This window comes from Pteronotus mesoamericanus, unplaced genomic scaffold (genome assembly GCF_021234165.1).
Source record: "Pteronotus mesoamericanus isolate MK-2021 breed Mesoamerican mustached bat unplaced genomic scaffold, CSHL_Meso_final contig_32, whole genome shotgun sequence".
NCBI classification, from domain to species: domain Eukaryota; kingdom Metazoa; phylum Chordata; class Mammalia; order Chiroptera; family Mormoopidae; genus Pteronotus; species Pteronotus mesoamericanus.
Genome location: NW_026555134.1, coordinates 3,787,458 through 3,799,463, shown reverse-complemented (window position 1 = coordinate 3,799,463; position 12,006 = coordinate 3,787,458). Strand labels below are relative to the sequence as shown.

Below are 12,006 nucleotides of genomic sequence, written 5' to 3'. Positions count from 1 at the left end.
CTCATTCTATTTATGATTATTTCTTTGTTTTAGGCATTTCTAAACATCATCTGGTATTTTTCCCAATAGTGTTAGCAGTGTATTGTAGTAGTGAAAGGACCAATTCATTCTGGGTTGAGGAGATGGGCAAATAGCGTTGGAATTATAGACTCCAGAGGAAGGTTACATAAGAATGGAAAATAAAATAATATGTTAGTGAACAAAATGTGGAATAAATGGTGAGAAATGTTATTTGTCCTGAAACAAATCAGTTATTATGGCAAGGTTGAAAAATACAAGGTTAATATACAAAAGTTGGTTGCTTTAAACAGCTGGAGTTTGAAATATTAAAAAAAATACCACTTACATTAGCACCTCAAAAATGAAATTATTATGCATAAATCTAACATCATATAAACACCATCTTTTAAGCCAAGGTAAAACATGAAAAAAGATGAAATAAGTAACGAATTATTATAATGAAAACAAAGCCACTTAGTTAACGAAAGTTGGCCAAACAAATCTTTTTTCAGTTTAGGACTGGATCATACAGAAAACTTCTAGACCCTGAGATTTTTTATAATAAATAGCAATATTTTCTTAAATTTATCTCTCCTCCCCTGTCTAATAACAACATAATTAAATGTTGTTATCAGGCCATTAAATTAAACCAAATAAATTATCATGGTTTTGACTGTTCCCCCTAAAATATGTTAAGTCTATCTCCAAGCACCTCAGAAAGTGTTCTTATTTGGGAATAAGGTTATTGCAGAGATAATTAGTTAGGATTAGGAATACTGGAATAGGGTAGGCCCCAAATTCAATTATGACTGGTGTCCTATGTAAAGAGGCAAATTTGGGCAGGGGAAAAGAATTGTGTGAAAACTGAGATATGCTGCACAGGGCAAGGAACTACCAGAAGTCAGAAGAGAAGCCTACCATAAATACCCTGCATGGCATCTTCAGAGAAAGTAAGGCCTTGTGTGAACACTGATTTTGGAATTCTCTCCTCTAGAATTGTCAGGCAATAAATCTCTGTTAAATCACTCGTTTTGTGATGCTTTGTCATAGCAGCCCTAGAAAATGAATAGAGAAATGAGCACAATCATAGCTCAAAGTAAGTCTTTTAGAAACTAGTTGTGATGAAAGCCAGAGAGAAAGTGAAAAATTCCAATGAGGGAAAAAGTGCAGATCTGAAACGGACCTACTATACTGGAGGGGAAACAGAAAGACACTGGCAGGTGTCTAACTAGAGACACTACCAGCCTCTCTGTCTCACGTGTAAACTCTCAAGGATAATAAATAACTAAACTTGATTCTTTGATTTACCCCAGCCAACTTGCTGAATACATGTCTGCCCATATTGGCAATTTTAAACTATCAGTTAGTCAGTTTACCTATTAAATTTATTCCTGCTCTATTTTTTACTCACCTTTCTCTTCTTCTAAATTTCATTTTCCTTTCCTTACAATGGTTTGCCTAACAAATGAATTATATTCATGTGCAGATATAAAGTGTCTCTGTGCTATTTTATTGGCCTTATAAAGAAAGTCACTGATGTCTGGATTCCTTGTAAATATTTAAAACGGGTTAAACCTTTTTCTAGAACTTGACGTACTTTAAGTGTTCCACAGTATGGTTCATTGTTGAGGAAACAATCTGGGGCCAAGGCAGCTATTTAATCAAAACTACTGAAACTAAAGTTTTTATACTGTGTATAGGGAACACGTGGGGTAAGGATAAGGAATACAGTCAAATTTATTCAGAGCGAAGAATAGTTAGAATTAAAGTTTGATGGAGATAGTAGCATCACAATGAGGAGGAACTTTAACCAGTTGCCATGGTCTATAGAACTGAAAGAGTCTTGCTGTTAAGTAGCTACATCTAGAATTCAATCAATTCGGAGACCAAAAAAAGTGAGGGTATTTGTATTTATTACGTGAGGTATCAAATGAAAATCTTTGTTCATAGAGATGAGCAGTACAAGGCATCAATGAATATGGCTATAGCTAGAAATAACCATGGAAAACGTTAATTCTTCTGCTGGTAAGTCACTCAAAAACTTTGCGCAAAGGAAAGAAGCAGCAGTATTCGTGTATGCATGGACACACCCACACATACAACAAACAAAACAGGAGCCTTTACTAAGTATTCATATCTTGAGAGGGGATCTATGAACTTTTACTTGATTGAGAGCTACAAAAATGTATATTTAGAGGGAGTGAGTCCAAGTAAGTCTGTGCTTTATGGATTGTTACTCATATTTTAGAAAACTGTTACTTAGGCTCTAAATAAGAGTGAGAAGGAAGGTGATAATTAAGGTACAGAGATTGATCAATTTGACAAAACAATGAGGATATAAAAAAGAACTTATCAATTATACATGTGTCGGTATGTATCATAATGTTCAATCAACAATAGGCAATGATGGTGCTGAAAGTGAGAAGTGCCATGGGTTGGATGGATGTCACTTGAATGTGTTTATATTTGATTATATTCTTAAGAAGAAGAACATTTTTCAGCACCATGTAAAATGGAATAAAATCAAACTAGAAGGGTAACAGTGTAGATGGGGATGTGCTGAAGACAAAATAAAATACCTTCACGAGTCCAAAGGAAATCAATAATCCCAAAAGGAAAGCTTTGGGGAGGGTAATATTTTCTCACAGAACAAACACTTCTAAATTCCCACAGTTTTAAAATTGCAAGGTAACTCTCAATTTCAGTCTTCTAATAGGTATATTTATCTCATAGGCAAAAATATATATACACAGACATATCCTGTATGAAAAATACAAAGATAAAAATATTTGCCTCGATAATACAAACATTATCACATACTTATGAAAATGAAAAATCTGGTACAAACACAATGTCTTTCTAACAATAATGATTTGCTACTTTCTTCTTTGAATAAAATATTAATATAACCACATAATGTGCAGGAACATAAATGAATACTACAGGTCTAAATAAATAAATGATCTTGAGCACAAATTCATACAAGATGATTGGGACAAAGATAAACATTATAAGTTTGTAAAATTGCATTCAATATTTTACCTATACATGCCAATTTTTATTTATAGTATGAATATCCACAGTCATTATCAGATCATTAAAGTACTGAGAGTGCTTACAGTAGGAAGATCAAGAGCTCCTGTACAAATTGACAAGACACAGGAAAGCAAAATCTTCTATGAGATCTATAACACACTGATCAAATCCACTTCTTATACTAGACCACATAAAAATTAAAAATGCCTAATTAAGGACCTATCATCTCCTGGACTGTGTGCTCATTTCTGCTTAATTTTTTTAATATTGAATTCAATGTACCTTGACATCCTTTCTCTAAAATCATTTTTCCTGTTACTTATAGATTCTTTCTTTCATGAAAAACAACAGCAAGTTTTCCTCTATGTTCATACTTTTTTATGGAAAGCTCTTTTATCCTACTTAATTCACTAAACCTACATATCAACAATGTGAAGCCCAATTGATATTTTGACCCTTGCAGTTTGGCAGAATTAGATGTAAAGAGAAACATAGAAAGAAGTTAGGACAAGTACTAATTTGTTGCATGGATATATACAGGGTTGGGTTAATAATAATTAATAATGCAATAATTAATAAGTAATAATACAAGAATAAACTGTTTCTCACTTACAACTATAAGCCTACTTTTCCTACCCTTGTATATTAAAGACAATAAGAAAAAATAATATATGTGAGTATTTTTAAATATTTCTCTTGAGTAATGTGACCAAACAACTTATCTCATAAAATTTATAAAAAAGCACATTCTACACATAAACAATTGAAACCAATATTCCAGTCAAGATGCTGGCATAGGTAAATGCAGTACTCATATCCTCTCACAACCACATCAAAAATACAACTAATATGGTCTTGCACAGATGTGGAAAAAAGGGAACCCTAGTGCACTATTGGTAGGAATGCAGACTTGTGCAGCCACTGTGGTGGAGGAAAAACAGTATGGAATTTCCTCAAAACATTAAAAATGGTACTGCCTTTTGACCCAGTGATTCCACTGCTGAGAACATACCATAAGAATCCCAAATCATCTATTCAAAATAATTTAAGCACCCCTATATTCATAGCAGTGTTATTTACAATAGCCAAGTGCTGGAAACAGCCTAAGTGCCCATCAGTAAATGAGTGAATCAAAAAACTGTGGTACATCTACACAATGGAATATTACACAGCAGGAATAAAGAAAGAGTTCCTACCTTTCGTGATAGCATGGATGGAACTGGAGAATATTATGCTAAGTAAAATAAGGCGGCCAGTGAAAGATAAATACTATATAATCAACTATAAGAGGAATCTAATGAACAAAATAAACTAATGAGCAAAACAGGACCAGAAGCATGGAAACATGGAACAGACTGACAGCAGCCAGAGGGGCAGGGGGATGGGGATAATGGTGGAAAGAAGGGTAAGGGTCTAGTCAAAGAATATGTATGAATGACCCATGGACATGGACAACAGTGTGGGGATTGACTGTGGGAACAAGGGGTGGACTGGGCAGAAGAGGGCAAAGGGGGGAAAATTGGGACAACTGTATTTTTATTGTATTTTTACTGTATTTTTTATTGTATTAAAAAAATTTAATACAATAAAAAAATTTTAAAATACAACTAAAATATGGAACAACAATCACTCAGAGCCACCTGAAATCTAACTGAACGGAAGTCCTACAACTAAGGATATAAATAAGAAAAAGACACATGAGACTGGTGGGAGACAATGAACAGGTTGGTTCCACACCTACATGTGGTGCATAAAAATTGGGAAGTACATCTTGGCTGCGGAGGTTCCCCTGAAAAGTGAAGGGTCTGAGGTCCACACCAGGGCCCCCACCCAGCCTAGAGTTCCAGTGTTGGGAAGAGAAGGCCCTCTAACTTATGGTTGTAAAAACCAGAGGGGATTGTGGCTGAGTGAGGTGGAGGGCTTCTGGAGTTCTAGGCAGTCCCTTTTAAAGAGCCTGAGCACAGACTTACTCAAACTTACCTCCTCTAAATTCCAGAGCTGAGGAAGGAGCTCAACACAGGAGCCCAGGGATATACAGGGAGGAACTGAAGTGTCTGGCATCTGGGTGAGAGCTGGAAGAGCAGCTTCCTCTCAAAGTCCTGGCAGAGGCCATTATCCCTCTTCTGAACATTTCCCCACAGCTGGCAGACAGGTGCCTTGTCTGAGTCTTCATCTACCTGGTTATCACTCTTTGCCCCACCCTAGTGATTCCCTGAGACCCCACCCCAACAACTTTTGGACTCAGCCAAGCTGTTTCCAGTGGTTTTTCCATACATATAACCAGTCAAGATGCTGGCTCATGCTTCACACTTTCCTTAATTTTTTAGACAAGCAGCATCTGACCTTTGCACACCCCATACCTCTTGCTAAGTGGCCCCAGGTCCAGAGAAGAGGGCAATAAAGTGAAAACTATTTTTAAAAATGACAGAAAACTTCCTTAACCTGGTGAAGGAAATAGACATACAAGTCTGGGGAACACAGAGGGCTTTAAATAAGATGAACCCAAAGAGGCCCACACCAAGATACATCATAAATAAAATGCAAAAGGTTAAAGACAAAGGGAGAATCTTAAAAGCAGCAAGAGAAAAGCAGTTACTTACCTTCAGGGGAGCTTCCATAAGACTGTCACCTGATATCTCAACAGAAACTTTTTTTTTTAATTTTTTTTTTATTTATTTTTTCCAATACATTTGTCTCTGCTTACCTCCCACCACTTTCCCTTGCTCCCTTCCTCTTTCCCTCCCTCAGCTCTTCCCCTTTGGTTTTGTCCATGAGTCCTTGCTATATGTTCCTTGACTTTCCCCTTCCCTTCCTTTTCCCTGCCCCCACCCCCTTCCCTCTTGTCTCTTCAACAGAAACTTTTTGGGCCAGAAAGGATTAGCAAGAAATATTCAAAGTGCTGAAAAGAAAGGACCTTCCACCAAGATTACCCAGCAAAGCTCTCATTTAGAATTGAAGGACATATAATGAGCTTCCCAAACATGAAAAAACTAAATGAGTTCATCCCCACCAAACCAGTATTACATGAAATGTTAAAGGATCTTCTTTAAGAAAAAGTAGAAAAGAAAACAAAGATTTTTAAAAATGAACAATAAAGTGGTAAGAAATACAAATCTATCAACAAGCGAATTTTAAAAAAACAAAATAAAGATGCAGAACAGAAAAAAACTCATAGATACAGAGAACATTTTTTTCTACCTTGTCTTCCAAATCACTATTCAGTCCTCTGCTTCATCAAGCCTGCTTTGAATTCCTTCTAGTGTAGTCTTCATTTATGTTATTATATTCTTATTTCCAACTCGTTCTTATTCATACTTTCTATGTCCTTTGTCATGCTGATATAGTTTCCACCAAGTTCCTTAAACATTCTTATAACCCTTACTTTGAATTCTATGTCTGGTAAATTGCTTTCCTCCGTTTCTTTTTCTGGGTATTCCTCCATTTCTTATGTTTGGGAGTTGCTTCTTTGCATCCCTGTTTTAACTGTCTCTTTTGTTTCTATGTATTAGACAGATCCACTTTGACTCTCTGTCTTTGTGGGGTGGCCTAATGTGGTAATAGTCCTGCGGGACCCAGTGATGTGGTCACCTTAATCTCCTGAGCTGGATGCTCTAGGAATGTCTCTCATGTGGGTTATATGGGCTCTCCTATTGTATTTGGTTCTTGATTGTTGTTGGCCATTTTGTTGGTGGGATCTCCCATCCAGCTGGCTGAATGAGAGTCTCAATCCCAATGACATCTTGTACACTGTTCTACAGATGCTGACAGAACAAAACAAAACAACACACACAAAAACAAACAATCCCCCCAACAACAGCAAAATCAATGAAAAAAGAAAGGATAATAAAAGAGAAATAGAATAGTAAAATTAAAAGAACACAAGAAGACCAATGGAAAGAAAAATGATTATGATAATAGAGAAGGAAGAGAAACAATAAAAGTAAGGCATAGAAAGAGGAAAATAGCAAAAAAGAATAAAATAAAAGAAAGAATAAGAATAAAAGGAAAAAGGAAGGAAAAATGGAGTAAGAAAAGGAAATAGTAAAATAAGAGATACGAAAGGAAAAATGGAGAAGAAAAAGAAAAAAGAGATGAAAAAGAAAAATAGTAAAAGGATGAGAAAGAAAAATAACAAAAATAATGAAAAAGAACAAGGTGGAATTTGTCTCAGCAGAGTTTAGCCTGCCTGCTGAGTTCTCCCTTTGGCTATAAGCTCTGGTGGTGTCTGAAGCTGGTGTAAGCCAACATCAGATATTGCCCATGTCTAGCCCTTGGCAGTCTGTTTGAAGCTACAAGTGATCCACAGATTGTGGCTGTCTCCTCCAGGCTTGACTGTGCATGGAATGGGCCCACCTGTGCATCAAAGCCAGCTTTTATCACCACAGGGGCCCAAGGGTAGGTCAGCAAACGTCCCAAGGATCCGCCTCTACCTGCCTCTGCCTGTCGGTCTGCTGTCAGTCTTAGTCACTGACCCAACTGTTTCTGAGGGGCCTTCTGATAGAATTGAGGGGATGGAACCCCTGGATCTCCCTTGGGAGAGGAGGCACTGTTCAGACGTCAGGAAAGATGGTGGGCGTCTTCTTCCACCCCTGAACCATACAACTGAGTCTGACTCCAGAACCCAGAGTTTGGGTGTTTTGGAAACCAGGAGGGTATTTCTATGGCTCTCCCAGGAGGGGGAAGCACCATTCTGGTCCCCAGGAGAGCATATGGAATGGCCACACCCTAAAGCCAGTCTCTGACACCCCATGATTCTGCCTGCGTTTCTGTCTCCTTAGGAGGAGTTAAGATGCAGGTTGGGGGAAAAAAAAGAATAAAAAAGATGCAGGGTGAGGGTAAGCGAGACTACAGAGGATAGGGCAAGCAGGATTCCAGAGGGTGGGGACAAGCAGTATCCCAGAGTGTGAGATCATTGCTTTTTCCCTAGTAGGGGCTTGCTCCTCTCAAGAAAAATGGCTACTGCTGTACTGGGTGCTGTCCCAGCACAGAGATCCCAGTAGCCACTCCCCTACATCCCTCCCCAGTGCTTCCCACTCCAAACTCTCCTCAGGCTACTCCAGTCCACACCGCCCTCTCTTCTCCATACTCCAAGGTAAATGGTAGCTGCAAATGAAAAACCTGTGCTTTGGCCCCATAAAAAAAGTAGTGGCTTTGTCTCCAGAGGGCTCTGTCTCTCCCGGGCAGACAGAAACCCGGTAGTCTTTCACTGCTGGACGCCACATGGGCAGCAGATTTTGGCTCTGGTGCTCCAGCAAAGGGAGTCCCAGTCTGGGGCCCAGCCTTCACTCCTCTCAGGCGGAAGCTCCACAGCCATGCCACAACCTCAGCCTGCCACCCCCAGGAACAGGCTGGCCCATTTTGCATCTCCACTCTTCCTACTGGTCTCAAGGTGGTTTCTGCTCATCATTGGTTATAGGTCTCCTCTTCAGGTAGTCTTCAGCTGATTATTTCATGTGGCTGTTTCCCTCTTTAGTTTTACTTCTAGTTTGGTTCGGGGAGGAGCTGCAATAAATATCTTCCTACTCTTGCGACCCCTCATACAGAAAACATTTTGATGGTTGCCAAATGGGAAAGGGGTTGGGTAAGAAATGTGAAGGGATTAAAAAGCACAAATTGGTAGTAACAAAATAGCCATTGGGATATAAAATACAGCATAGTGAATACAATCATTAATATTCTAAAAACTTTGTATGGGGTCAGATGGGTACCAGATTTACTGGAATGATCACTTAGTAAGTTATATAAGGTCTAATCACTGAGGTGTACACCTGAAACTAATATAATCTTGTATGTCAACTGTAATTGAAAAAATAAACATGGTTTAAAAATAATAAAAGAAGAAAAAAAGAAAATTGAAAGAAAAAACTATATATTATTATTTATACTAAGTCAATATGTATAGAGACTCCCCCTCAAAACATATGTTCACCTTTCCATTAAAATTCTTTGTTTTATATATTTATTGTGAAAATGTTCAGACATGTCCATGTATTTAAAGAACAGTAGCGTTAATCACTATGTGGCATTCACCTAGCTTCAAAAAGTGTCAGCCTATGACCCATCAACATTTTTTGTACATCCACAGTCTCACATCACACTGTCTTACCATTCCTTAAGGACAAATGCATGCAATACTCCGAGTCATGTCTTAAGCCAAACACTAAACAATTTTAATCTGTATGTTTTTCTTCCCCTCTATCTTAGCCTGTTCATAACCCCCACCCTGTCTCTCCTTTTCTTTTTATTTTCTCTTTTAGTGTGCTGCTCTGATGGTATGACTTTGCCAGAGAACAGATTAAAAGTCAGTGTTGAATACCCAGCGCAGAGTGACAGCACAAAACAGTGACATTTCTTCCCATCATATTTTGTTCTCACCAATGGCTGTGTATGGTGGCTCCATGACAGCTGTGGGTGAGGCCCTGATGCATGCGAGGAACACTTTCCTACCACTCTGGCTGGGGGTGTTTCTGTTCCTATATGAATGGTCCCAGGTTGGGCACTCCCAACGACATGGTCCCCCAGAAGTGGCAATTCCACTGAAGGTAACAGTCACTGGTGTGGGCGTGAAGCCTGGAGACTGGCAATCTTACAGCCTGCATTTTGGAGGCCAGAAACAGGTGGTCCACGTGAAGGTTAACAAGCTTTTCCTGTCCAGACACCTCCCAGTGTTCACCTACAGCGACCAAGGTGCCCTCCTTGAGGACCAGCCTTTTGTCCAGAATGACTGCTACTATCATGGCTACGTGGAGGGGGACCCAGAATCCCTGGTGGCCCTCAGTACCTGTTCAGGGGGCTTTCAAGGAATATTACAGACAAATGACATTGTGTATGAAATAGAGCCCAAAAGGCCTTCTGCCACGTTTGAGCATCTCATATATAAGGTGGATGATAAGGAGACACAATTCCCACACATGAGATGTGGACTGACAGATGAAGAAATAGCACGACAATTGAAGTTTCAAGAGAGTGTTAAGTTCACTTTGATGCAGAGCGGGTATGAAGGCTGGTGGACCCACAGGCGGTTTCTTGAGCTGGCAGTGGTGGTGGACCACGATCGATACCTTCATCGCCAAAGTAACACCACAGTTGTGCAGAGCGAAGTATACCTCGTTGTCAATGAAATTGATAACTTCCTGAGTTCGCTGGACATTGATGTGGTTTTAATAGGCATTGAGATCTGGACTGAAAGAAACCTCATTCCAACAGATACCATACAGGCTCTCCTGGGAGGATTTTGTCTCTGGAAAAAAAACAGCTTTAATGACCGCTTACCCCATGATGTTGCACATGTTTTTGTAAAGCGTTACTATGGTATTGCTGTGGGCTTGGCCTATGTTGGAAAAGTATGTGACTTGCGTTATAATTGTGGAGTTGATAGTTTCATGACTGATGATTTGCATGATTTTGCATATATTGTGTCACATGAGATTGGTCATAATTTGGGTATGGACCATGACTCAGGTACCTGTGAATGTGGACATAAGACCTGCATAATGTATCCGGCAAAAGCAAGTGCAACTAGGTTCAGCAACTGCAGTTATGCTGCATTCATGAACACCATTGCAACACAAGATTGTCTGTACGTTTCATCTAATACAGGGAACGTCTTCACGCTTACACAGTGTGGGAACAGAGTGGTTGAAGAAGGAGAAGAGTGCGACTGTGGCGATTTAGAGTTGTGTACAAAAGATCCGTGTTGTCAGTCAAGCTGCACCTTGAGACCTGGCGCTGCTTGTGCTTTCGGGCTTTGTTGCCAAGACTGCCAGATCATGCCGATAGGCACAGTCTGTAGGCAAGAGGAGAACGCTTGCGACCTCCCGGAGTGGTGCAATGGGACGTCCTACCACTGTCCAGAAGATGTGTACGTGCAGAATGGGATCCCGTGCAAGGACGGTGGCTACTGCTATGAGAAGAGATGCAATAACCGTGAAGAACAGTGTAGGGAGATTTTCGGCAAAGAGGCCAGGAGTGCACATCAGGGTTGCTACACCAAAATGAACACGCAAGGTGACCGATTTGGGAACTGTGGGATCCATGGCTCTGTATATAAGCAGTGTAACGTGGCAGATGTCCTGTGTGGGAGGGTTCAGTGTGAGAACGTGGCAGAAATTCCCCTTCTGAGAGACCATTCTACTGTGCACTGGACTCACTTCAATGGTGTCACCTGCTGGGGTACCGACTACCATTTGGGGATGACCACCCCTGACATCGGTGATGTGAAAGACGGTACAGAGTGTGACGCGGAACGTGTCTGCGTCAGAAGGAAGTGTGTCCATCGGTCCCTTCTGGTAGCTGGTTGTTCACCTGAGACCTGCAATATGAAAGGGGTCTGCAACAACAAAAATAACTGCCACTGCAACCAGGAGTGGGCCCCCCCCACCTGCCTGACGAAAGGCCATGGAGGAAGTGTCGACAGTGGCCCGCCCCCAGAGGGAAAAATTCACAAAGTGGGGGAAAAGAAGAACTACCTGCAAGGACTTTGGCTGATTTTTCTTATTATTCCATTATGCTTTATTCTGGCTTTTATGAAATTCAAAAGAACAGAAAAAAGTGAAGACCTTCCACCTCCAACACTAAGTGTTCCACCTCCACCTAAGGAGAGCCAAATGCCAAAACAGGATCTCAAGAAGGGGAAGAAGCCATTAAAACCTAACCCAAAGAAGAAGAACACCAAAATGTTGTGACAGCATCATAGAAAGAAAAGGAACAGCTTACAATTTCAAAAAAGAAACCCAATCTTATCCAATTTCCCATCCACTAAGTTTTAGTCTCCCAGCTGTACAAATGTGACAGAATGTGTCACAGACCATGGACATACTCCCTGGGATTTTTTATTATTTGAGGTCATAAAATATTGGCCATTAAACAATTGGCAAAATATGCTAATTCCTGGAGTATTTCTACTTTCCATTATTTTAAATAATTTTAGTGTTCAATTGTCCATGGAATTAGTCTCTTTCCTGGGCAAAG

General features: G+C 39.9%; 1 protein-coding gene across 1 annotated transcript; it reads left to right on the top strand.

Moving 5' to 3' along the window:
* The first annotated feature begins 9,413 nt into the window (after window positions 1–9,413).
* On the top strand, window positions 9,414–11,720 carry LOC129072499 (disintegrin and metalloproteinase domain-containing protein 20-like). The gene has a single exon (XM_054575974.1). The coding sequence runs from the start codon at window positions 9,414–9,416 to the stop codon at window positions 11,718–11,720; it is 2,307 nt and encodes a 768-aa protein (XP_054431949.1).
* The last annotated feature ends 286 nt before the right edge of the window (window positions 11,721–12,006 follow it).

Bases quoted from the DNA above. Each gene is read 5' to 3' on its own strand.
- LOC129072499 (XM_054575974.1), top strand. From the start codon at position 9,414: ATGGCTGTGTATGGTGGCTCCATGACAGCTGTGGGTGAGGCCCTGATG.